This window comes from Colletes gigas, unplaced genomic scaffold (assembly GCF_013123115.1).
Source record: "Colletes gigas isolate AHSC1104 unplaced genomic scaffold, ASM1312311v1 Colletes_gigas_Sc00005, whole genome shotgun sequence".
Lineage (NCBI taxonomy): Eukaryota > Metazoa > Arthropoda > Insecta > Hymenoptera > Colletidae > Colletes > Colletes gigas.
This window is the reverse complement of record NW_025106634.1, coordinates 6,398,264-6,426,009: the sequence shown is the minus strand read 5'-3', so window position 1 is coordinate 6,426,009 and position 27,746 is coordinate 6,398,264. Positions and strand designations below refer to the sequence as shown.

The 27,746-nt window shown below is 50.9% G+C and overlaps 1 protein-coding gene across 11 annotated transcripts in view; it reads left to right on the top strand.

Moving 5' to 3' along the window:
* Positions 1 to 27,746, top strand: part of LOC122394971 (protein bric-a-brac 2-like) — a 253,470-nt gene that overhangs the window by 32,313 nt on the left and 193,411 nt on the right. For 3 of the 11 annotated variants that reach the window (XM_043392204.1, XM_043392202.1, XM_043392200.1), the window contains exon 3: positions 13,420 to 13,546. Coding sequence is in view for 7 of the 11 variants with exons in the window: in XM_043392197.1 (XP_043248132.1) it covers positions 26,617 to 27,594 (978 nt within the window). In the remaining 4 variants the exon portion in view is untranslated. Of the gene's footprint in view, positions 1 to 9,745; positions 9,959 to 13,419; positions 13,547 to 26,497; positions 27,595 to 27,746 lie in introns of those variants that run through there. The other 8 variants (XM_043392197.1, XM_043392198.1, XM_043392194.1 and 5 more) reach the window with 5 other exon arrangements.

Here is a 27,746-nt window from a genome sequence, read left to right as displayed (position 1 = left end):
AAAAATCAGGCGAGCGCGAATGGAAGAAGAAAAGAAACATTAGTTGGCATTATCGCATCAACCGAGGCACGGTCGAATTCCTGGAAAAAGAATGCAAGCACCGTAGCATGTATTACGATACTACACGGTACACGCCGCTGGACTTCCATTGTTGCCCCGAGTAATATAAACAATTGGCCCTGTCCATCTCCTGGTTTCCGGCCGTCACTCGGAAGCCCCGACATTTTTATGGATCGCGGCACCGTGCCCACCCGCTTACCTACCTGTTCTCTCCCCTCCTTCATTGCCTGGCTGGCTGGCTGACTGAATGCCTGACTGCCTGCCCGACTGCCTGCCTGCCTGCCTGCCTACTACGAGTTTCTCCTTCCTCAAGACCTCCGCGAGCCTGAATATTAATGCGATTCTCAGTTTACATATTCCCCTCCACTCGCACGATGTACTTCTATCCGAACCGCACGACAAAATCCTTCGAGATTTCGAACTTCTCGATTCGCTTCCTCCGTTAGCCGAATGCCTTTATTTATTATTCACCGATGCCCAAAAACCTCCGGGAAATTAGTCGACAGAGTCGACGGTCGACGGTCGACGATTCGCGTCGAAACGTTTCCGTTCTCTCTTCCGATCGAGCTCGCCAACTATTTTTCAAATTCATTTTGTTTACGGGTAACAGGTGTTGGAGCACCAAAACGCGAGAAAAGGTAGCTAAACGAGAAACGAAGATGAAAGGGAACAAAGTGTCAGATCTAGTTTGAATCTAGGAAAAACGACACCGAAGAAATCGACGGTTCTGTAAAAAAAACGATCTATTATTGTTCTCGATGTATGGGTTCGCTTGTTACCGAGAAATTAGCTCGCTACGTTGATTATATCGTGCGAACCGTAAGAAATCTCGTTAAAGACAAGAAATATTGCGTCACTCGAGGAGCACAAAGTGCATAAAAACAAACAAGGTTGCGAACAATTATTTCTCGTTTTGAATTTCATATTCTTTTTTCCACCTGTCAAGTATTTTGTATTTATCGAACGTGATATGCTAAACCATTGTTTCTCAAACTTTACGTTCCCACGAACGACATATTTTCCAACTGCCTTTGGTACCGTGCATCGATGTCTTACAAGTTTTTACAGTGTAATATAAATGATCTATAAATCGTACGATGATAATGGCTGAGTACACATTTGCCAGAGGATTTGTTTATCTTTTATTATTTTCACCAGAATATAGTATATATACAAAATAATATGGACGAATCTATTTGAAAACATGCTGAATTTAATGAGATAGATCCTGAGTCGTGGATGCAATGTGTAACTTGGCCGTTGAGAAACACTGTGTTAAACTAACGTCAACTTTATAAATATACGATGTCGTACGGTAATTCTTCCCTGATCGTAATCTATGAATATCAGTTAATCGAGATTCATTATAATCGCAAGTACCAATGTGTAAAAAATCGAATATCTAAGTTCATGCATCGCTCCAAGAAAAACATCGTTCTCGAACTTTGTTCTGTATTCTGCTAGCGGAAACAAACGATCGAAGAATTTTCTAAAAAGGAGATCGACGTTCAATTTCTTGAAATCTTCTTTCCGCGTGGAACGAACGTCGAGGGGGAAAAAAGTTGTTAAGCTTGTAATTTACATTCTGCGAGGAAGAAGAAATTAATTTTGCATTACGCAAGAGGGTGAAGGAATTGGGCAAAACGACCGATTCGCGGTTGCGTGAATATAAAAGCTTGTACACACCGCACTGAATCGGGGTAATTCATATGTTCGAGAGCCGAGAGATATTCGGGAAGATGACCGTAATCGGTCGAGGAACCGTATCGTGCGAAGAGGCTGTAAACGTTTCGATTCCCATCGAAGAAGAGCTCTCGCGATCGAGAATAAAAAGAAAGAAAGTGCCGAGGCGATCCAATACGTACGTCGAGCCGGACGTTTCGAGACGATGGTGCGAGGATAGTTCCGCGATCGGTACTCGTTGGTACACTCGGTACGTTAGAATTCACCGACCGTGGATACATACCTTGTCCATCGAAGCGTTCGCGCATTCTGTATTTTAGGCTGTTAGAGAGGAAACCTTCGAGGTTCCGGCAACGCGTGTTCGTAGATCAATACCGCAGCTTCGATTCGCGATGGCCGGGAAGATCTTTGCGTATCGGGTTGCCGCGCGCTGCGTGTCCTCGAATAGGTTCCGACCAGCAACCAGGAATTAATTATCGAGAAACATGCGTTTACATCGACGCTCGTATAACGTACCAAGAAATTAAAACCCCTCGTTTCGTATCGCGCATTAAAACAGCGCACCGGGATTACCCGCGCGACGTTTACCCCTACGCGTACTTTTTTACACCGTCGATATCGATCGGGATCGACAACTTTCCAACGATAGAATTTCTGCTTTTCACCGTAGACATTCCCCGCAAATTCTTTCTCAAACGCGATAAATTCTTTCCCGGTATATGGCTTCGAGTTAGAAAAAATGAACGGAACTCGGTTTGACTTTCTCGTCGTAGAAGGTTCTCGGTGGATCATCTTTGTCGAAGAGTCGTCGTTTTACATATTTCCAAGCCTCTCCGTCGCGTTCGCTATGCTTCGAGCCAAAAGCAAAGTATAAACTTTTAAGTTAAGAGGCGTAAATTCGGCCGAGCTTTAAACTGTTGTCGGGTTCTGGCGCCCTGGGGGATGAATTCGGCCCCGATGGGAGCCGTTAAGAAGTAAGTTTCGATCTGGCCCCCAGTTTTCTTTCAGTCTCGGTGGTGCGGGTAGGAGTCAATCACGGAGTATGCACGAACCTCGCGCATTGCCGTGAAACAAGCTGCGGCATACATTAATCACTGATGCTAATGGTATCATAGCCAGCATAGCTGGTTCGTACTCGCGCGCACCCTCTGCTCGGCGGAATGGAGAGGAATCGAGAGAAAGAGAGACAGTCCGACCCATATAAAACGCGTACATGCGCCTAGCAGTGGATTTCTAACTTGACTCCCGGCTCTGGTTTCCTTCGCTGGCACACACGGATTTCCACGCGCGCCACCGACCACTGAAATGCCTCGCGAAGCAGATGCGACGGAAAATAGCAACGAATATTGCGTCTTCGTTATATCGAATCGCGGGGATGTTCTTTTTCAAACCGCGAAGAAAAGGCGCGAGCAATTGCGGTATTCGCGGCGCTCGTCGCTAAAAACAATAATAAATTAAGCGTCCCAATCGCGTTAACGTTTCCTCGCTCGCCTCCGTGGAGCAAGATGAAGTCGTTCCAAGGCAGACTATTGTAGGGGAAATTCTGGACGTTCGAGAGTAATTTGACGTTAATTCGATGCTCCGAAACAATTTCGAGCGGGAAGATAAAATCGAGCAAGTTTGCGCCTTGGTACGTTTGGGACATATTTGTATTATATTGCACCAAACAAGATTGGAATAATTTGTTTATGCGCTCGAGATATTCGCGTTGACGTGTCAAGGTGTTGAAGAAGCCCGGGGGTCGATCCGGAAGGGAGGATGCGTCTTTGCGTTGGATTTCGCGATCGTGGATGGTGCGTAGAGCCGACGCAGGTTGGTGACCGTGCAGGAGAAAATGCAAAGATGCACGGTAGAGGGAGCGAAAGAGAAGTATAAGGGGTCGAGGGAGGGAGGGGGAGGGATTGGCAGGTGGGAGGGAAAAGAGAATGGACAAGAGAAAGTCAGAAGGGCGCAATGGCCGCTCTCTCGAGGGGTGGAACGTTCCACGGGTGTTTCGAGGAAGCAGAGGTGGATGCGGAGGCGGTGGTGGCGGTGGCGGTAGAGGTAGAGGTAGAGGTAGAGGAACAGGTAGAGGTAGGGGGTCGGGGGCAGAGGGTAGGAGGTAGGAGGTTGTACGAGGAGGCAGAGATGGTGGTGGAGGCGAACGAAGAGAAGGGACGAGGTTCGTCCTATCAATCACGGTATTATTATCGAGTCCGTGATTAGCAAGGCATGCTAACGATATCTCTGGCCGGAGGCAGAGGGCAACGCTAGGCCGTTGTGCTCTCGCGCATGCACGTGTATGTACGCATCGTTCGGCGAGTTGCTCCGTTGGATGGATGTGCGCGACCCGTACGTATTTCTCTGGTACGTGTGTCGTCGAGGCTGGACTCGGTGTTGTGTGCGGATCGGTGTTGGCCGCAATGCAACTGGAGTGGCCACGATGCGATTCCAGAGTAGTACCAGAGTGTACCGTGTATACGGTGCTGCTGCTGCTGCTGCTGCTGCTGATGGTCCCGACGATGGTGGTGGTGATTTCAACGACGATGCTAGAGAAGGTCGATGAAGAGGGACGAAGCCAGAGAGGAAACGAGGTCCAGAGAGAGGCAGGGAGAAAGATAGGTAGCTAGGTAGATAGGTCGGGAAGCACGGAGGAAGGCAAATGGAGAACCAGCCGGAGGAAGCCACTGTTACCAGTGCTTGGCTGCTGCTGTCTAGCTGCTGCTGGCTACTAACTACACGCTGCTGCTGGTTGCTGGTTGCTGATGGCTGCTGGCTACTGGCTGCTGGCACTCTCACGTCGACGACGTAGCCGTTGTTCCCCAGCTACCCGCCGCTGCGAATGTTTCGCAGAGGGGACGGAGATAGTTCTAGTCGGCTAGGTCGATGGCGTACGTAGGTAGGTAGTTAGTTCGATGCGCATGCATTGATTTAAACCAACCCTTACCGCGGACCGTGATATCGATGCTTTCGAACATCGTAAGTATCAACGGCCGACTCTGGGAACTTGGATCGACGATCGAAAGCAAAACCACCGACGACCGCGACGACGACGAAGACATCGACCTTTCGCCCTCCCGGGTCGCACGGGTTTCTTCCATCGATTCGTATCAAACTATCGCGCGAATTCTCTCATCGACGGGTGTAATGATCGTTTCTGGACGAATCCGTCGATCGGTCGGTCGGTCGGTCGGTCCTATCTCTGGCGTGCGGCCGATATTCGGGTTATACGGATCGCTCGCAATGCGATTCGCGGCTAAACGCGTTACGGGGAACGTAATTTAGTCCCGGTTGCATAGCCCGTCGTGCACCGTGTTCGCGCGTGTCCGTGTGCAAGCCCCGGCAATGTGTTTTTCGCTATACGTACACGCGCGACACGTATCTCTCGCTCGGTGATTCGTCTCTTTCCTTCTCCCTCGTTGTTCCCTGTTTGCATCCGTCTCTCCTCGTTCGTCGGTGTTTCTCTCTGTGACGGTAATATTCGCGATGCAGAGAGTCACCGGCGGCGAATTCACGAGGGATGGTGGAACGCGGGGGCGCGTGGGGCGCCAGCGGAGCGGCGGAGGGTGTCACACAGGCGGCAGGTAATGATATTTCGCGCCCATTATGAAATATTCGAAATGATTTGCCGGGATTGTGCATTTTGATTTGACGTACATCCGCGCAACGCACGCAACCCCCGCGACATCGCGTTTGGATGCCGATCGCTCGACCGTCGACCGTTGACCATCCACCCCCGTCTAGTATCTCTCTTTACCATTCACGCGGTTCGAGCCCTCTTTCTCGAGTTTCTTTCGCCCTCCTTGCTCCTTCCAGGGACTAACACGATCGCAAAGCAATATTCCAAACGTTCGATGAAGTCCGTTGAAACACGGTTCCCCGGGGTGTCGTTAATACCGTATTCGATGCGCAATAACAAGCCAATAAATATTTAATAAAGTACTGAAACGTATAATAATAATGTAATTACAGGATGATGTCCATGTCGCGATAATACTAATTTAAACTGTGTTTCAAGCTCGAAACCGATACGATCCCCGGGCTACCTTTTCGCATCGGGGATTCTCGATATTCGAGAGCTTCTTGCGTCGGGCTAAGTTTTGCGTTGCACGAGGGTAGAAATCGGGACGTAACGCGAGGGGATCGGGGGGGTAGGATGATCGGGGCTCGGTTGACCGCGATACAATTGGAAAGGCCACGGCTCGGTGCGACGGAAATAGGGATAATTGGAATTAGTGGTGGCTCGAGAACGAACGGACGAAGAAAGATAGACGCCCGGAGGATAGATCGAAGGTAGTCGGTTCGAATTCTCTTCTGCCACCGCAAACATGCATAATGCAGCCAGGCGGCGCGTGTAAACGCGTAAACGCCGGGTGGTGCCAACCGCGAAATACAAAAATCCCCAACCACCTGTGAAGCACGCCGCACCGTCCGGTGCCGGTGTTCTGTGTGGGTGCGTGGGTGCGTTCGCGCGCGTTTCTGTGTTTTTGTACGTGTCGCGCATTTCCGCGAGACAGAAAGAGAGAGACGACGAGAGAGTTACTAGCGCTCTTGTGTACGTTTCCAAGTTAATTACAGCATAATTGCGGTCGACATTTTGTTGTTCGTCGTTCGTCGCAATTGTCGGGCCGGCTGACCCGCGGATCGCTTTCGGATTTTCTCGCTCCGAAATTCTTGCGATATCATGCACGTTTATTAGCATTGCCCGTCGTGGGCGGCTCGTTGCGCCGAATTACGCTCGTACGCGAATTATTCGCGCCATCCGAAGCTCGCGCCGCGCTCGCGTTCTTTCCAGTCTGCTGTCCGCGATCGACGATAACTCGATTCGCGATCCTTTTTCGGCGTCCTCCTTTCGAAACGATACGCGGGGAGACGACGGAAAGAAGAGAGGAACGGGGAGGGTAGGCAAGCATACGCGAGAAGATAATGGTTGAAAGGGTCGAAGAGGGAGAGGGTGGTAGTAGCAAGGTTAGGCGAGGCGAGGCGAGGCGAGAGTGGCGGAGGTTCGTCGAGAGAAAGACGAGCAGAGATGGAAACGAGGAGGTGTAGATGGGCACAAAAGCACGAGATATTCAACCCTATCGGATCGTATATATCTGGTGCACCCTCCCACCCCATAAATTGATGCCAATGTACCTACGAGGCCCCGGCACGTTATACGTCTGAATATTACGCACACTCGGCCCTATGGACATCAGGGGTGGCAGGGAACAGAGGGAGGTCGGTCGGAGGGTGTGTGGGGAGGTGGGGTGGGGTGCGGGAGCGGTGCTCCGAAGGGTGGCCAAAGCGGCGAGGAACGGTAAGAGGGGTGTAGGCAACCGCGTACCTACACGAGTCGCACACCATACCTCGGTTATACCGTATAGAACACAATTAAGTAAATGAGCACGGGTTGCGCGCGCTATAGATACCCTCTATTATGTGTATTGATCTCTAGCACGGACTCCAGTTACACGTAATACGTGTTTTGTCATTTGCGCGTTCGTACGTACTTGCCGATCCTCTCTGTGTACACGACGGAACCTATGTGCAAGTGCCTGGAATAGATATCCTCGCGGAGAAAGAGGAGCCATCGCCTGGAACCGTACGAGCGAGCCTCGCGACCGCCTCTCGAATTTTACAAAACGATACACGTCCACGCTGGCCCGTCCCGATCCTCTTTGATTTCGGGGCCATCGCCGTGCTCGCTTTTACGACTTCCGAGCTCTCTCGCGCAGAAATAATTTGCCTTAATTCTCGCTTAACCGGCAGGAAAGCCGGATACACGCTCTCCGTACCATCGTCCGGTTCTTCGACACTTTCGTTTCCATACCGTACGCTCGACCGACCGTCCGCTACCGGCACCGGTTCTTCGAAAATACTCCAATCCTAATCGCCATCGTATATTCCCAGAAGAATACCTTTGTTCCACGCTCCTGCTCCTCGCAGACGCGTGTCTCGAGCCTTAATATCGTCGGATTATTCTCGTACATTTTTCATTTTACTTTGGAAAGTTACTCGCGACGAACGTCTAAGCGCCAAACGGATCAATTATTTGACGGTGGTTATTACCCAAGGTGATAATCCAGTAAATAGAGTCCGGCAGCAGGCAATTAATTAGATGGTTTAAGACCGATTAAGAAACAGCCAATGGAACGACGTTTAAAGTATAGTTATGTATTATTGTATTCCTTTTAAGATTAAATCGAATCGCGTGGCACTCGAATAAATTAAATGTTAGCTTACTCGTTGCAGACCACTCCTCTAATCGAATGAGGTCGTTTCAAACTCTCAAGGCTCTCCGTATCGTTATATACTTTTGAATCGTCAGCGTACGACAGAAAATTATAAACTCTCTTTCGTGTTTTGACATTTTGAAATTTTAAACGGAAAATTTCGAGAATTAAAACGACAAACGTATTATGAATTTAAATGGGGCTGTGCGCGACTATTTAAATAATACTTTAACGAGAAACCAATAACCGCAGCCGTTTCATTGGAATAGACGTAATGAGAAAACGTCGCAAAACCGCTGGCAAACAAGTCTAGCGGAGAGAAAATAAGACAAACAAACGTAGAAGAACATTAATATAAATGAGAGTTATATTCCAGGAATGGAATATAAGATTTCAGCATTATAAGCGACCGCTTATGACGCGCAAGCGAGACGCCTCCGTTGGTGGACAGTCTGCGGAAGAGGTACTTACGCGTCTCCAGTATATAATGTGTTAAAAAGTTAATCGCTTTTATCGATCTATCCATTGCCCTATGCTTGGCGCGTAAACCATTTTATTGTTCCGTCCGTGGACAATCCACGGAAAAAGAACCCGGACTGAAATATCGTTCGCTCCTTTAGAAATTCCTGAAAAGTCATTCCTTTCTACGTGGCACAATAGATTATACTCTATTAACATAGCAGAGACCCATTTTGATACGTAAGATAGTATACGACAATAGCGAGCAGCATGTACAAGTGTTTACAGAAAAGAAACACGGCTCTGTATAAATTAAAATAAAACATCGACGAGTAAGTAGGTTAACGAGATGCAATTACGTTTTCGATAGAGGTTTCGAAAGAGATGCAATTATACTTGCGTGGCTCGAAAAAGTCAATACAGTCGCGCGGAATGTTTGCAAAATTGCATATTCCGCACCTAGGATCGATAAACCGAAGATTCGTATTAGAATCACGAGTACGAAGGATCGATCGAGCGCGATAAATCGGAACTACCGATACGGGTGGCGCAAATATACATAATCGTGCCAACGAAAAGTTTCGTTGTCGCGTATGCTCTAACAAATGCTTTTAATCGTGCGCTGGAAAAAATTTGCGCGTCTTTTCACCGAGTTTCCCTCATCGGAACTCTGGTTCTGGAGAAAAGACGACGATCGCGAAGCGGTTAAGACAGTTTGTTCACCTCGCGCCAGGACATAAGATTGTCAAGGCTAGATTGATGGTTGCAAGGGTCAGTGATATCGTTAACAATGGAAAATAGTGTCGGATCATTTGCGTAAAGCGACGGTATAAGAGGAACGCGATACGTTACGTAGTTGGTACGTTCTTGAATATGTATGGGGAAATTCGGTCGCCTTGTAATCGAAGGGATTAAACGTAAAACGTTTTATGTGTAAAACTATTAGCGTGGAATCGAGAGGTTTTGTGGTAGGATCGAGTCGTAAAAAGGTGATCGATGCGAGTAATGGGATTTTGTAGGGATAAAAAGAGTGTCTAGCGTCTTGGTAGATTCCTCGGGCGTACGGTACGCACGAACGCGTAGTTACCGCGACCCGTCAACAGGAAACGGAAAGATAGTTATCTAGCGGCTAGGTAAAAAGAGTGAGAGGGGCGGAGAGAGGCGACCAGGTAGACGCGATAGTTATTTATTTTCCCGAGGCTGATTATAATATTACGCAAGCCGGACGGTATACGCGGTCTCGTAATGCGGATGCAAATGCAACAGACATTTAGTTATACCGAGGCGACTCGGCAAATCTTCGGCTGGAAACTGTGTTTTATTCATACGCTCGTCCACCTGCGGAAAAGACATGCGCGCATTCGCGCGGCGAGCACGTACCGACCGTGTCCCTTCTCGTACCAACCGAAAGCTATCGTTTAACGGAGTAACAACGATACATTTACAATTTAAACGCTCGCTACAGACTCGAAACGGAATCACGCCGAAGGTGAGGGGACACCGTACGAGAAACAGACAGCGGAACGAGGAGAGGGAATCCGTGCCACCACGTTGCCAGACACGTGAGAATTAAAAGGCATTATGCGTTCCGGGATTCGTCACGAACCTCGTTTCTAATCGCGTTTAATCGTACTGCCCCGTCAGAAAAAAACTCGTGGCGTTTTCGAATCCCTTCGTCGGAGATTTTTCTTTGGCCGTTCGAAGGGCCGGGCAATCACGAACTTGGGATATACAGAATCGACGACGCGTATCGGGAGCGTAAACGGGACGCTGGAGAATCCGCGCGTATACACCGCGAAAGAAAAAGAATTAGCACCGCGCGTCGGAAATATCCCACCGTTGCGTTGGAGCCGTACAACGAACATTTATGTAAATGTTCTCTCGAAACGATGCAGCCAAGAAGGCGGCGAGCTAATAACGGAAACGTAGCCTCGTAAAAGGATCTTAATTTATGCGTTCGACGGAATAGCAGTTACGTCGATACGAATTATTCTTCTTTTCGCGTGTACGCGCTACCGTTCCCTCTTATAATATCTATATCGTGAGAATTTACCGATTTTCGTAATAACGGAAACGCGAACGTCGCGTCGACTGGCGGGGCCCTGCGTCGATGAAGATATTACTCGTTTATCGAACGACGGAAGCACACCGTCACGAAAAGATCTTATTTAATTCGTGACTGGGCATGGAACGTTGGTTCGCCCCCGACGATAAAGACATTATACTTAGCACGCATTCGTGCAAACTGCATCGCGATATACCGATTTCCTTCTGGGCTGTGTACGGGACGGACGCATACGCTGTCGTGCACGGGATGCGCTTACGTAATCCGATGCAAAGACACGTGCATCGGACACGGACGAGTCTCTTCTCTCCTCGCCACCCGCTTACGCGCTCTTTCGCATAACGATATATTATTTATATAAGCGGAGCTCTCCCAGCAAATCGTCCCACTCTTGCAAATTACCGCGAATATAGACCGCTAACCCGAATAATGGGCATCGTTCGAGCCGAGCCAAGCCACTCGACTTGAAATTTTCTAAAGGCCACCAATCCGCACGATTCCCCTCTGCAAAATCCCGAAATCTTCGAGACATTTCCCTTTTCTAAAATACGTATAATCGTTCCAGAAGGTTTTTATTCAAAATATCGTTTGCAGAGGGAAAAGTTGAATCCCCGGCGCGAAGCCATCTTTACGTAAAGATAACGGTGGGTCGAACCGTGCATTTTTTTTGCATAAATCGATCCTTTGCATCCTTCGGCACACAAAAGCGTCGAGGTACGAGCATAGGGAACGCGATACTTGGGGCGAAATTTCGCGTATGCGTTTTTTCTTCAAGTTCGATAGCTCGATCTTCGCGTTGTTGCACGAATCGCGCGTGGATCACGTAACGCTCGAGCCCGGTTACGAGTATCGGGTAAACAATGTGATTTATAAACACATTTCACTCATTTCGCGGATAGATTCGCGTGTCTCGAGTGGTTCGGCTTTCCAGATTTTGCCCGATAACCGTGTTAGATTGAATCAGTTTGAAACATATCGCGCGAGCTTGCCGATAACGAGGAAGTTGATACGTTGTTGGCGAGGAGCGATAAAAATAGTCGGAAACGTTGGTACGGACGCATCGTTACGAATATTCTGATCGATCACGGCCACCCGCGAACGTGCTGCTGCAAATTAGAAAACACCTGAGAGAATACGGCTGATTCGCGAGGCCGGAAACGATCGTTTAGAAAAAAACGGCGAAACAAAGTTGCAGCTCGTTTCGCGTTCGGTGAAACAGTTTTGAAGCAAAGCCCGGCTCTTGAAGGCTCGAAGCGAGGGTTAATCGAACGATAGTCGAAGGAGGATCGCGTTAGCTGCCGTGTCCGGGAGGTATAGTCGGTCGAGCGGTTCGCGAGCACATTCCCCCGTGTTTGTACGAGCTGTCCCTGCCGGAAGTGCGCGGCCTCGCGCGGCGTAACGTTATTTTCTGATTTCCCATTCATGATCTACCGTTTAGTTTCGATTTGCCGCTTCGTTACGACGCCCGGAGATTTACACGGTCAGATAGGATTGTTCCAGGCTAGCATCCCTCTTCCTCTTCCTCTTTCCCCGAGCCGCTAATACTCTGTTCCTTTGCGCCGTACCGTCCCTCCGCCGTGCACCACCTACCTACACCTCTGTCTTTTATGTAACCCTCTTTCGTCACTGCGTGCGATCTCCCTGGATATCTCTCCTCGGAATCACTCTTTTTTTCCTGCTGCTCGGACGATCTTTCCTGTCGGATAATTTGCTCGACGTTCGTTTTGCATTTCAAATCCGGCCTGGCCCCCGTCGAAGTCTCGATGATTTTAGTCGACCGGTAAGAAGATGACGGTGAAACGGGATGGAAAACTACCGAAAAGAAAAGGTTGGAATTTCGCGGGGAAACTCGGGAGTCTGTGTTTGTACGCGAGCGAGAGAGAGAGAGAGAGTGCCCCGTCCACGTATACGTAACGTAGAATGGAAATTTTTATCGAGAAACTCGTGCTAGAAAAGCTGGCCGAGGGATGGCAGGAGCGGTCGGGAAACCGAGGAGAGAGAGAGAGAGAGAGTGGGGCGAGAGGTGGTCGGGGAGCGGTAGGAGGCGAGCGAAGAAAAAAGGAGAAAAACGTGGAGAGCGTGGTGCGCCGCGCCCAGCGAGTAATAAGTTAGTAATAATATTTTCACAATATCTCTCCTGGATTGGATGTTATTTCATTATATTTTATTGCCTCTTACTATTACTCTTGCCGGTGCGCACCCCCGGCTTTTCTCGGCGGCCCTCGTCGACCAACACTGCCGCAACTACCGTTACTACCACCGTCGCTCGGTCGCGTCCCAGTCGCTCTGTTTTATTATCTCGAGCCTCTCCGCACCGAGGGAATTCACTCGCGGAACTCATTATTGAGAGGTTTATTCTGCTGTAACCGTTGCTACCCCTTACCCCTTGTTTCTTTCCGCCGACTCCCGCCTCCTCTCGTCTTTCCTTCTCCTTTCTCCGGCTTCGGTTTGTCTTTCGAACTTGAAACCTATTGGAAATAAAACTAGATCCCTCCCTCCCCCACGCCCCCGCCGTTCCATCGAGGAAATCTTGACGCAAATTTTTCCACCTGCCCGTAAATCCACGGTCTCCGATAAATCTGTCCAGGGAAGATTTTTCATTCGTCCGCGTATTCCGCCCACTCGTCTGTGCGTAAAATCAGGGGAAAACGGTTTTAAAGGGATCGTCATCCGGCCGATAAATCGTACTTTCGTTCCCAACTTAATGTCCCCGTAGGAAATTCAAGGATGAGAATCGCGTCCATGAATATGGGCCAGCTTCTTTCGCGCGTCGCAGCATCGTTCGCCGTGAACGACCGCCCGTAAAAACCGTTATTGAATTCGTATCCGACTCTTTCCTTTTTTTTATTTCTCGCAAAACTTTATGAATTTTACGTTACTTTACGAGCCCGCGAGGAAACGTATCGATTTAACGAAATAAAATTGTAAAAGGTTTTAATCGTTGTTTGGTTTTTGCAGCAGGACACCGGTGGAGGAGGAGCGACGTGGCACGTGGACTCGGAGGAGAGCAATGTACCTCGCATGGAGAAAACGCGAGCTCCACTATCAACGGTATCGACGACGCCCGAGAACGCGTAACGTATAGGTGAGTCGTCGTCGACGTTCGAACAATTTCGAGGGGAAAATATTGGGATTTCAGACGCGGCGTTAATGAAAAATCAACGTAGCTGCTTCTCGATCGTCGGGGCTCGATTCTCCTCGGGACCAAGGAAAATTCGTCTCGGTACGGTCGGAACTCGCCGCCACGTGAAAACAATTCGACGCGCCGTAAAACCGACGACGTTACGCGCCTCGACGATACACGCATCTACGTGCCCAATGCCCGTACGGCGACGTTCATTAGACGCAGGCTCGACGACAGAAATAGCGAGTGTTGTCACCGAGAAATTGCAGCGAGCGATCATAAAACTATTACATCAGAGGCTTGTAATGCCGCGCAAACGCACGCATATTATATGCATTATAGCCCTGGCACCGTACTGACGCAATTCCGATTTGTCGCAATCTCGATTTGTCGCAACGGCTCGATTAACGCGCGGGATTGTTCGCCCGTCGTTTCTCCTCGATCCTGTCTCGAAAATCTCTGCTTCGCGTACGATCTATCGACCACTCTTCCGCCATTTTATACGTATGTACGTCCTTGGGTAACAGAGTATTTATTAGCAGTAGCGTTAATGTGGCAAAATTTTGCAATAGATGAGGCTCCCGACAGCGAAGCTGCGCAAAAGCAATTTTTAAGCGTAACGGGAAGAGACCAATCGGATAAATAGCTAGAGATCCACGAAAGTGCATTGCCGCGAGAGCCCATTGTTCGGAGTTGCCGATGAGTACTGGGTGATCGACGATATCGAAAGCCTTTTGGGAGTCGGTTTAAATAGCGTCAACTTGTTGGCCACGTTTTATTGCGTTAGAAATATAACGGTGATGGAGTGCAAGATTTATCGAGGCGGATCGGCCCGAAACGAGACCGTGTCGCTCGTTAGCTATGCTATTCTTTGATAAAGCCGATAGTTTGTCTCCTACGATGCTCGCGAATATATTTTACGTAACATGGAGGGTACATTTTTGCTCGAGTTTCGAAAAATTGATTTCGTTCCTCGGTTTTAAAGCCCGATGTGCGGTTTTCTGTCCGATGGCGAGATTCCAAAAATTGACCGCAATCGCGACAAAAGTGTCGGGGAAAATTGAGATGGAACACCAACGCGTTCCAAACTTTATTACACCAAAAATATCGTGTCGATCCGCGAAAGAAATTAAATATTAAATATTAGACGTTGCATTTTTCCACTTTCTTGAAAGCTTGAATTCAAGTTCGAAGAATGAACGGAGTTGCGAAAGTTTAACGTACGAGCAGTCCGCGAAAGTTGTCCGAGGCTGAGCTCAGCGACGTATCCTTTGAGGAGAGAATGTTCGGTATTTGATTATTCTTTTAGGGGACTTTGAACGCAATTGAATACTAATACTTTCCAGGCTCGCCTTTGCCATACCACGTACGACTACAGCCCCTCGAACGACTAATTCGTTCGTTACAGCTAATTCCCAGAATTTCAATAGCGATAGGAGCATCGTAAACCCAAAGGTGGGGTCCGATAACCGTAAGTATCGTTTTATTTTACCATCGAAAATGTCAAGCCTATCGACCCCTGTCTTTGCACTCGCGTAAAATGCATCGTCGATTTCCGGGCACACCCTGTATATTACAATTATTACTATCGACTCGACGAAATTTGTATTTCAAATTGAAAGTTCCGCGAAAGCAATTCTGAAAGTTGGAACGATGTAAGTTTGCTAGTTCGGGTCTCTAAATTTAAGGCTTGAAAGCAGGAAAGTTCCTTTAAGCCTCGACGAAAGCGATTGGGTCCTAGTTTGGTCGCTGGGCTATTCCGCGGAAGCATTGGAACTCGAAACAATAAGGCTAAGCTTTCTTAGCGGGCAGAAAACTTAGGAATCGCTGCGGCTTCCGACGAATGGAACCGTCCGCGAGCACGACGGCCAAGCGAACTCGTTATCGGAGGAGAAACGCCGGGACGTGTTAATATAAACTTGCCGTGACTAATACAACAATTTATCCGGCCACGGGAATTTAAATGGTTATGACCCGGACCATCCGTCCGGGCGACCGCTCGCGCGATGATTTTGTCGCGCGTTAACTCGCACGCGTTTAATTCGTCCCGCTGCTTTCGCGAATTAACTCCCTCGCCCACGTTCCTCCTTTGATTATCGACCTCGGTTTTCTCTTAATTCAATCTAATCCAGCCCGACTCTGGTCGATCCAATTTCGTTCCGTTTCCAGCGTCTTGGAAAAAATTCGATACCGACGAACCAACGGAACCCTTTCGAACTTTCTTCTCGGACGATCGTAAACTATTTTAGCAATCTCGTTAAAATTCAACGGCCCTACCTAGAATTATTTTCTTCGACGTTCAATCTTGTATTTTCCGCGTCCATTTCCCGTCCGAACAAAAGTTACACCGTTTCGTTAAGCAAACGCATCGGGCGCCGAAATGTAATTTCTCCCCGTTAACAAAGGACTTTTTCCACCGGTTGAAAAGAGGGACAAGTCGTAATAATAAGGTCCGTTAATTACATTTTTGCCGCGGATCGGTTACGGGAATACGGTTCCGCCGGTTAATAGTAACGGAAATTTCCCGCGAAAGTTTCGGGAAGTTCGCGCGGTTATAACGGAATTTTGCGAAACGCGAATCGCGTTCTTTCCGATACGGTTGTCGGGCCCGAGCCCCGTACAATCGCATCTCCCCTTTCTGTTTGACGTTGTGTAAGATATATTCGCGCTGATCGTTCCAACAGTCGTGCACACGCTCTTTCTCTCCTGATTTCTACCCCTTCTCTGTTCACGCCCGTCTCCGTCGCTCCCGTCTCCGGTCTCTCTCCTGCCGCGACCCCCGTACGTTTAATTGTTATATTTATAAAAGGGGAGGACTGACGTACGCAGTGATACGTCGGAGGGATACCGGTCGGCACACCGGCGAGACGCGCTTTTTTTGCCCGAGAGACGCGCGACCCCTCGCTTTTGCGAATCGATATTAACCCGAAACGAATGTTACTCCATTTTCTCGCGCGCGGTCGCTCCTCGAGGAAAAAATTAACCTCCTCCCAGTCCCGATCGCTTGTCAGCCTCCTGACGTAGCCGCCGTAAGCCGGGAACTTTGATAAAAATTCATTTTTCACCGCGGACCGTCGTCGATCCGGAAAAGAACCAGTCGATTCCGTCGTCTTAGGGGTGGCTGGGCGGCATAAAGGAGGAGGGTAAATAGCTAGAACGATTCGGTGGGCAGAAATGGTCGAGCAGGGAACGGGGACAGGTAGTAGGATGGGTCGAATATTGGACAACTAATTACCTAATCACTCATTATCTACCACAGGCTCGGAGACCGGTAGATCGGTGCTACACACGCAACTAGAGGTTGCTAGGTCGTAGAATAGGTTGCCCAGAGGGCCATTGTGATACGCGAAGCAGAATCATGCAGGATCGTATATTATCGATGGGAGAAGGGGTTGAGGGCTGCGGACCCTCTCGACCCTTAGCACCCCCTAGTTGCCCTACCGTTGCCCAGATCCGTCGATGTTCGTCGTTTGACGTCGGAGAACGCGCTTCGACGCGGCTAACCACTAACGATCAAACGTCAGGGATCTTCTTATTCGTTCCAACCAACTTGCTTTGCATCGTCTTTTTGAAATTATATATACAAACGACGCTTCCTAAGAAGAGCGAATAAATACTGTATCTTGAGGTGGAAACATTGGCGATCAGAATAAGGGATGCATCGAGTTCTCGACTCGTATTTTTAATCGGCTATTAAATGGCACAACAGTAGATTTATCAATATGGTACACGATTCTGTCTACTGGAAACGCTTCCCCGTAGATCTATTTCCACGGCAGTCGAATCAAGTATGTAAACGGTCGTTCCGAAATACAACCGTGTTTCAGGAATAGATAAGCGTCCCATTCGAATCACGTTCTCCCTATTTTAATCTATAGTCGAAATACGAGCGTATGACGACGCTCGAACGAGCACTCGGTGTCTCCGGGGCGTTCAATTTTTTAACAACCGTTGGAATCCTCTGGTCTAGCGTCTCCACGGAGCACGTCTCGCGTCTCCTTTTCGAAATTCGTTCTCAACCAGGCCCGGCCAAAGGGCAGACCTCCGGAGAATTTCACGTCCGAGACGCAACGATCCCGAACGAGAATGCTTTTATGATTTGGGCGTCGAATTCTCAACAATGCCACGGTTTACGGGTCTGCGGTAACTCGACGTCGGATCGTAAAGATTATTTTTAAGTCGGTTTGTCTAGCTCGCGCGTCGAATCTTCGAAGGACGCTCGATCCTTGAAATCTACGTGTTTAAAAACTCGCAAAGGATCTCGAACTCGGAAGATTCGAAGGACCGCGGACAGCAAACGCACGTTTGCAGCGTGTGTCGGTCTCGGAATGGGGATCCTCGGTGCTATTTCGAGCAACGTCCAGTCCCTGTTCGGCATCTCGAAGGTTAAGCCGCGCGTCGGATGACCACGCTCCGCGTAGGTCACGGCTGTTCTTCGCCGATACAGCTCCACGACGGACCTTAATCCTCTTAAGTGCCGCGTGGCGCGACTAATATCAATCACGATTCCCATCGATTCCCGTTCCTATACATCCACGAGTCCAGCAACGTGTCGCGACACCCGGCGAGTTTCCCGAAACAACATTGCCCCCAGAACCTTCCGCGTCTTCGATTTCCATATATTCCACCTATTTATCGGCAAGTCGAGCTTACGCCCTCCCCTGACGCGTGCAGGAAGTTCCAGCTCGTCGGGCGAGACTTATCGGTTTGGTAATTGTATCTGTAAGTGTGGGGTTAAGCCGAGGAAACGGCGAACAGACGCAAAGCAAACAGCGCGGAGGGTTCGAGAAGGGTACGGTTTAAGGTCCAGACAGAACAAAGGGCCTGTTTAAGCAGTTACACGGCTCTCGAGCGTCGCCGGACGACGGGGATCCCTTCTCGTATTTTAAAACGTATTAATTCGCGCGGTCGGTTAACTTATTACAAAGGCGAACCGAACTGGGCGCCGATCGGGACGAAAATCCCGTTCCGTGCGCGTAAACTTTGCTACAACAACGAAATTATATATGGAAGGGAATATAGGAAAGGGGGAGCGGCTCGCGAGAAAAGGAAAGAGAACATGCGCGAATAGAATAGACGGTCGAGCGATCGGAAATAAGTGGTACGATCGGGCTTTCGAGCTTTCTAGTCGCGCGTTTCACCCCGACACGGGGATGACAGCCGCTGAATAATAGAAGGAGCCACGTCGAGGTTAGATATTCTTACGATCACCGAGAACCCTTCCTTTCCGGCGATACACAGCTAAATCGTCAATAATTCATTGTTCGGCTCGAACATTTTCCCTGTTCCCGATTGCGTACAACTATATACGTACACCGTCGACTGTGCGTTCTCGGTTAAACTTCAACGATCGGCGGAAAAATGGTCATTTCGCACGGATACTCTTTATTCGTTCGATCGAGCTGGCCGCTGACTTCGCTTTCGCGATTCCTCCGCTTCGATCCGCGTGATTTTCGCTCGACGCATTGCACTTCCTTGAAACTATATTTTTAGAAAATAAATGCTCGATCCATCCGGATGATTTTTCCAATTTTCTTCGTTAATACTTAACAAATTCAAACGACTGTGCATCGATCGTTGTGCGTTTCTACGTCCAAGTTTCGAAGCTTAGAACTCTCGAAACTCTGTAATATCTTGAGATAGATTTTGATGGTTCGAGAGTTTCGAAAACGCGACGGATCACTGTTGGAATTCGTTTTGAGACGCGAAAGAATCGTTTCGGTTGCTCGACATCGCTCTCAGAGAGAGCGGGTTAACAAGATCGGCAGACATTTTAAAAGGACAGAGCACCGCTGTCGAGTGGTGGCCCCCTTCAATTATTCAGGCGCAATTAACACGTCAATAGGTCCGTTGCACCTGGCTGCCGGGGCTGGGCTGTCTTCTGCCAAATATGTACGTACGTTCGTGAAATGGCACGGGCTACCGACTTCTCTTCCTTTCTCCCTTCCGTCGTCTTCTTTCCCTTCTTCCGGTTTCTCGAGTACGACGGGGCTGCAGAGCTTTTCCACCCGCGCACACGGCCGCTGCTTCCAGTGCTTTGCGCGATTATCGCGTGCTGCCGTTACGCAAAATCTACAACTTTTTTTACAGCAAAAAGGGAACCGTATACTATACTGCTTTAATACTTGTAAAAACGTATCCAGAGATTCCATCGACGTCGTTCGGTATCTCGAACGGGCACGCGAGAGTAAAAAGCCGATCGCGCGAAAGTGTATTTGCATCGATAGCCTTGTTGCGTAGCCGTTTAGGTATATTCGCGTGCCTAACAAACGTAGACGCGTAGGTGTAGTATCGATGCAGGTATAGAGAGAATGGCGCAGAAGAGAACGAGGAGGAGGAGGAGGGAGGAGAGACGGGGGATGAAATGCGGGGTCGCAAGTCAGTATTGTCGTCGGTTACAAATCAAATACCCGATATCATTGTTTGGTACAAGCCAGGCACACGGCCACCCACCCACTCCCCTTTTATGCCACCCCATTCTGCAACGTTAACCTCGCGCGCAACCTGCACGCCCTGCCGCCGCGGCTACGACTAATGACTGCTGCCAGAACCTTCTCTCTCTCTAGGATAGGCCCAAGTATCGTCTCTATCCTCGCCACCGAATCGAACTCCTTGCACCCTCGGTCTACGCGCTCTTCCTTCGCGAATATTTCACTTTTCCCTCGACCGACCCTCCCTACAGGCATACTCGACGCACCGACAATTATGAATAGTTTATCTCTGAGAACCTGTCGACGAGGGGTGGTAATTTAAAAAATGTTTCGGTGCGTGGTGAAACGTCGCCTTAACGAGTAAAGAAAAGGGACGTTAAAGGGTAGCGGTGGAAAGTGTTTGAGAGGGTAACCGGTCCGAATTTGATCGCGACGTGCTCGGGGCGAAGAAGCAGGCGACGGCTGTCCGGGGACGTCGCGATCGCGCTCTTAATCGTAGAATCGAGCCGCGGTAATTAATCAGGGGGTTAATTACAGCTTAGCCGAGGAGCGTACCGGTGCCTCGGCGAGGACTCGAAATATTCAGGCGCGCGGGGTAGCATTCCTAGCCGAGGAGCGAAAGCAAAAGGTAAAGCGTCGGGGGAGGAGGGGGTAGGGGGGAGGGGAGGGGGGGGGTGCAGAGGCGCGAACAGAGATAGAGCGTAAGGGGTACGAGGGCGTAAGGGGCGGCGAAAGTAGAGGGCGAGAGCGAGAAGGAGGAGAGGAGGGGTTGGAGGAGGCTCGCTTGGGCTAGGCACCGCAGGGGTAGGCGATTAATGATTCAGGGGCAGAATTTCGCGATGCTGAAATATTAAGCATATAACTCTCTTCCTCTTACCCGCTCTTCTTCTCGTTCTATCCCTTTGCCCTAGCCCGTTCTTCCTGCACGGCACCTCTTCTATCTTTCTCTTCGTCATCCCGTACCCTCCGTCCCTCGTTCGCCGTCTTTCTCTCCTTTCCTCCCTGTCGCTGCGTACCCTCTCGCGTTCCGCTCCTCCTTCTTCGTCCCTCGTCTGCCGCCCGATGTATACGCACGGTCCTTTCACGCTGCACGCGCGTACACACGCACACGACACGCACATGCACACGCACACGCACACGCTACGCCGTTCGTTCGCCCGCTCTCGCTCTCGCGCTTAGCCACACGGCAGCAGCAGCATCATCAATATTTCTCTTTGCTCATTGTTCTTGTACAATACGTACAACGGCTGCTGCCGTCTCTGTAATTCCGGGGGGAGCGGCCAGAGCCAGACCAGGTAACGGTTACCCTGGAAATGGCTAATTTCGTACCATCCCGTCTACTTACGCGACGCACCGCTTCTCTCAAGACGCTGCGCGTCTACCTCGACGTCCCATCGTTCGCCAAACGCGACATTTTACCCTCGTGCCTCCCCAAACGATCGCTTCTTGACCCTCGTCCATCCTCCAGCGACAAGTCTGCCGGGGACCTACCCCGAACGAGTCGTTTCTTCAATTTCACTTTCCAAGTCCTGATACGAAATGACAACAGTCGATACGTTGACTGCTAAACAATCACCGTTGCAAACGGACTAAAAGACGGACTTGGATTAGTCCAGGGGTTGGAAGAAGGGTGGAAACTGGAATCGCAACGCGGATGGTTTACGAGTTTATTTCGCAGCAGCGGCGTTTCTCGTCTCGTATTTTTTCGTAACTGGCCCCCGAGAGTGCGCGCAGCCGTCGCGAAAGTACTGTCGCCGGCCACGGAGACCCCGTCTCGATCGAACGGCGCGAATCGGTGCATTTGCAAGTTCGTCAACGACCCCCAAAACCCGATTCCGCCGTTGGTTTCCCGTCGTCGAAGAAACGAAGCCGCCCGCCGGAGTTTTCTTCGTTGCTGTCGGCGCGGCGACCGTGCGTCGAAATTTTTCCATTTCGCCGGGACGTAGGGCGTTAGTATACTGTTTGCAGTTAAACAATATTACGTAGTAAAATTTATGGCAGCGGCCCCTTCCCGCCCTGGAGTCGGAGCCGGCCTCGCGCCTCGCCACGCCGCGCACCCTTACAACGCGCTCGCTCGCTCTCTCGGCTTGCACGGGCTGAAACTTTCAACGATATGAGAAATACGAGCGTTATAGCCGGTGCCACCCCTACGTAGCTGCGCCGCGATGATCCACGGCTTAACGGATACTACCCTAAACCTTGTTCGCGCGAGCGCGATACGCTTCGCTCGCTCTTTTTTTCAAAACGCGAAAGTCACTTTTTCTTTTTACGACTCTCCGCGCGCTCTCCAACTTGATAAAATCTTTACGAACGAAATTCCCTGGCTAACGCGATAGAAAGCAGACTAATTCTCCATGGTAGTAAAGTAGAATCCCAATGGCGTAAATCTTTTTTTTTTTGCTATCTGACTTCGTACGACGCGTATACGTTTTTCCCCATAATTACGTAAACTGTAGCAAAAGCTAAATACCAAGGTGGATACCGCACACGGAAGATTGCAACAGTCTGACAGTTGTTCCGCGCGGAAGACGGGAGCCTCGAGGCCGGAAGTCGCGTAGGCGTTTCGGGGCTACCGCGAACGAGGCTCGAGCCACGGGAAAATAACGTGCTTTTATCGCGACGCAATCTCGCGCACCGTTTACGCGGCCTGACCCGTAAAAACCGAGCAATATTCCTTCGTCGGAAATCCCGCGAGCATCGTTATTCGAATACAAGTTCAACGACTCGTCGGTCGTTTGCCATTGCTGCGTCCGATTCGCGCTTTTACTGTTCTAATATCGCGCCTATCCTCGCGCGACGATTCCCGTTGTTCCTCGAGCGAGCCCGGGGACATAATCGTAATCGCGTTACGCTCGAAACGCGAGCCGAGTCGAGAAGAAGCCGAAAGAGCACTCGACGGCGAACTTTACGAGCCGAGCTTGCAAATTTCTCAGTTTTTTCGCTGTCTTTTCTTTTTATCGACGTTATGGAACCTCTGTGGCTTAACCCCCGTCGCTGGGCACGTTAACGTAGCGTTCAGTTTAAAGAATAAACGTGGATTAAACTATGTTCTATTAGGAAAAGATTTAGCTAACAAGAAAGGAAGGAAGCGGTGCAACACGTGGTGGTTACGTAACTTTAGAAATCGGATAAATGTTGCATCGTATATGGTAGGCAACTGTAAGTGATTACAGCGATAGTAAGAACGCGCGTTGTTTTCTCCCTTGGCGTGGACGCGAATAAAAATTAGGTAAAAGGGAAAATCGAGTTTTCCCCGGAAGTAAGAAAAGATCGAACGTCGATCGTGCGGGAACTAGTTCGCCGGCGATCGGGGGAAGGAAGAGGGTACGACGCTAGCTAGTCCCAAAATTCGCGTTAATAGCCATTTAGGAGTGTCTGCCGGAGTCGGAGGGACAGACGCGAACCGTCTCTTTGTACCCTTAATTTCATTAGGACGGCCATCTCTCCTTTCTACCGGCGTGCCGTAACTTTGTTATCGGGAAGCACGACTCCCTAAATACGATCGTTAATATTCTTGCTTGTCTCGAGAAAACGGCAGGCTGCGAAGCGTCGTTGTTAAATAATCGTTTCCCTCCCCCTCCTCGCGATTCGATTAGACCGTCGCGGAGCTCGGACAACGAGGGGTCGATCGACCGTTCTTTAATTCGTCTCGAGATCGCGGGCAGCGATCTTCGTTCGCGTTTCCGGAAAACGCAGAGTCGAAGAAGCCCCTTGCCGACTCAAAAGTTACCGCTGCTACCTCGTTGAACTCACTTCTCGCGACAACTCCGTACCCGAAACTTCTTTCTCGAGCGGGGATCTTCTCGATCGCTCGATCAATCGGTTCGGGCGACGCGACGGTCGGGCATCCGGAAACGAAACCGCATTCTCGACCGAGAGGTTCTCCGAAATAATAAACGAATAACAGCCCTGTACTTGTAACGATCCGTAACGTTTGCTCGAGCAATTGTCGTTAGACGTGATAATTAACTTTTTTGCAAATGAAAAAGTTATCGTAAGAAAAGCTAGCCCGCCCTACTTGTCATTATAGCGTTATATTCTCATCTCCTTGATATCGTTCCTCGTTAATCTCGCACCGCTGTTTCTGCGTGCTTATGTATTCAATGATAACTCTTTATTTAACGGGCTGATTCTTCTTCGTATGCATTTAATACGGAGGAAAATTTAAAGATGGATTAATACAGAATTACCATGTGACAAAAATAAATCCGATTGTTCACAAAACTTATTTGCGCGAATTATTTGTACACGCCATAGGCATGTGTTTAACGTATTTAACAGGTTTACCGTAAGTAAATAAATAATAATTACCGGGGAACGGAGCCATTTTCTCGCGCGGGAGCGATCCGATCTATCGCTGTACTCGTTAGTCGATCGGTGAAACGGCGAATCGTGAATCGAGATCGCCCGGACGCGGTAAGACGATTCGTAGTAAAAACGCGCTTATCGAGTTTCCGCACTTTCACGATCGCGGGATGATTCCGGCGCGTCTAATTTTCCCACGGTCTTTGTTGGTTTTGCCCAGATCCGACGTAAATCCGATTCCGGTTTGTTTTCTCGGAGGATCCTCCTGTTTGCGGACCACCTTCGGAGATCCGCGAAATCAAACTTGCGCTTCGCGATCACCACGAGGCATCGTATTTTCCAAACGCTCGGCCTGCGTCGTGGACCGTGAGCTTTTCGGGTTTCCGGTTCCGTGGATGCTCGTCGCTTGTCAAAAGAAGGATGGATCTAGAAAATGTCAGGCGAGCGAGGGGGTGCTCGAGAGAGGGTCGTCGGTTCGAATTCCCATCGCGGATGATCATCTAGGTCCGACGAGGGGAGATCGGTCGAAGGGAACACTGGTACCCCGAGACTCGGCGTTTACTTAGGCGACATGATCGTGGCCTCGCGAGCGCAAATCGAAGGTAGCGGAAGCGCGCGCGAGTCACGGCGTTCGGAAGCGGAACGCCGCGGAGGACTAGGATCGCGAGGGGTTAGGGGGAGAGGGGGAGGGTAGGTAGGACCGCGAGAGCAGTCAGCGACGGCGGCACCGGTGACCACCACCACCAGCGGCATCGGCGCGGCTCGCCTCTCGTCGTCGTGATCGGTGGATCGGAGTTTCGGGAGGCCGATCGGCGAGCCTCCTCTCCGATCTGCCGCGGGAGAATTCTCTTCTTCTCGGTGAAGGAAGCGAGAGGCCGATCGCGAGAGGGAGAAAGAAGGAGAGGCGGTATGAGGCGGTCTCCAGGGGCGGCGCCTGTCGGCGCGTCCGATCGGAAGGCGAGGCTCCCGATTGGCCGATGCGAGGACGGAGCGAGGGGAACGCGAGGACGCGCGAGCTACGTACGCTTCCTCCACCCGCGCTCGTTCGTTCTCTTTGCGATCGGTTGTCTCTTTCCGTCGTACGCGGCCCCTCCGTCGCTCTCGGTCGCGCGTCGCGGCGCTCTGTCCGTCTCTCTCTGGCACGGTCGCGCGCCCCTCGAGCCGACCGACGCTGGCACCGCTGGCTGCGAACGCGCGGTATATCGGCGCTCGACCGCCTCACGGCCTCTCTACAGCCGCTCGAGCGAACCGTCGCCGCGCCGCGCCGCGGCGAGCCTCTCAGTTGCGACGCGCTCGTCACGGGGTGCAGATCGTGCATCCTCCGTCCTGCGTTTTTTGTCGCCCCCATCGGTCCGTTGAAAGCGCGCCGCGTGTACGTACACGCGACCCACGTAAACCGCGCGCACCTTTATCCTCTCCCGATACTCGGAGATATCGGGCTCTCGATCAGTGCTGTTCGTTCGGTGATGGTGTTTGGTGTCGATGGTGATTTTCGATAGGGTCGGTGCTGCTGCGAACCCCGACACCCGAGCCTCTCCACGTTTCTCGGAGCGCAGGAGCTGTCACCGGGAAACACAAAGACAGACGGACACGTTTCTAGGGAGCAGCAGCGGGCAGTACTAGGGAGAGTAGGAGGACCAACGAGAGTCCCTTTATTCGAAAGTGGCGCGCGCGCGGGTGCCCGCGATCTCTCGATCTAGGATCGATTCGCGCCGGGCTTAAAGTCGGGAAGGATGCGTTCGGGACAGCGTGCGCGAGGACATTGACGCGAAATCGAATTAACAGTTTCCGTAAACCGCGTAATAACGATAACGATAACGATAACGAACGGAGCCCGTTCGCGAGGAAAAGAAACGACGAGGAACGGTGATCGAGAAGTAGTCCGGAGGAAAAGGATGCTCGTCCGCGGAATCCTCGGGACAAGGATTCCCGAGGTCGCGCACGTCTGACGGAGAGGCGCGCGTTGCCACGAGGAGGCGCGCCGGGTTCGCGCGTATTTCGAGGTTCGCGCGTGGCTGTGTACCTATGTGTTACAGATGCGGCCTGGCTGTTGATTCGGTCGCGACCGGTCAGTGAAACGACCACGCGAACATTCCGTCGATCGAAACGGAGCGAAGAGAGGAAACGGAGGAAGAAGGCGTCAAGGACCGCGCCGGTCTGAAGGAGGAGGAGGCGGCGGAGGAGGAGGAGGAGGAGGCGGTGGCGGCGGAGGTGGACCGCGATCGCAAGGAGCACCACCACCACGAGGAGAGAAGCGGAAGAGGAAACGATCGAGACTCGAAATCCCCCGAAACCATGACGCAACAGAGCGGCGCTGGGTCGCCCCAGCAGTTTTGCCTCAGGTGGAACAATTACCAAACGAATCTGACCAACGTGTTCGATCAGCTTCTCCAGAGCGAGAGCTTCGTAGACGTGACCCTGGCCTGCGACGGGCACAGCGTCAAGGCGCACAAGATGGTCCTGTCCGCGTGCAGCCCGTATTTCCAGGCATTGTTCTTCGACAATCCCTGCCAGCACCCGATCGTCATCATGAAGGACATCAAGTGGCCCGAGTTGAAGGCCGCCGTCGAGTTCATGTACAAGGGCGAGATCAACGTGTCGCAGGAGCAGATCGGTCCGCTGCTCAAGGTCGCGGAGAGCCTCAAGATCCGCGGCCTCGCGGACGTGAACAGCGAGCAAGAATTGACGTCCAGGTCGAGCCTGGAGGAGGTGGCGGCAAACGCGGCGGCGATGCACAGGAAGAAACGCCGTCGAATATCCGGCGAGAGATCGCCACCGGGCAGCAGCCCCGACCGATTGGCGCCTGGAAGCATCCCCGACGATCAGGACCCCAACTCCGGCGGTGCAGGCGTGATCGTGCCCGACATTCACGGGATGCTCACCAGCAGTTCCACCCCGAGATCCCTCGGGTCCCCCGGCACTCCCAGCGTCTCGGTTACGCCGCAGATCAACGTTCAGGAACTCCCGGTATCGTTGCCTCTGCCACCGCCCCCGCCGCCGCCCCCGCAGGGACAGCAGAGCTCGCACTCCGTCTCCGCTCACCATGTGCCCGGCCACGTGACTTCCGGTCCCCACGGCTCCGTCAACCACCTGACCGCTCACGGACAGCAACTCGTCGTTCAGCAACAGCAACAGCAACAACAGCAGCAACAACAGCAGCAGCAGCAGCAACAGCAACAACATCATCAACAGGGAGTCGCCGGTCAACAGACTCCCGGAGACGATCTGGAGATTAAGCCCGGCATCGCCGAGATGATCCGTGAGGAGGAAAGGGTGAGTCGATTACGCATCTTTTATCGCGAGCGATCGATCGATCGGGGGACAACGTTGCCCGATGCGGCGCGGCTTCCGTAAACACCGCGACAAAAAGCACGTGTCAACGGTCGCGTAAACAGTATAGCCGTGCTCGTCCACGCGAATCTTAC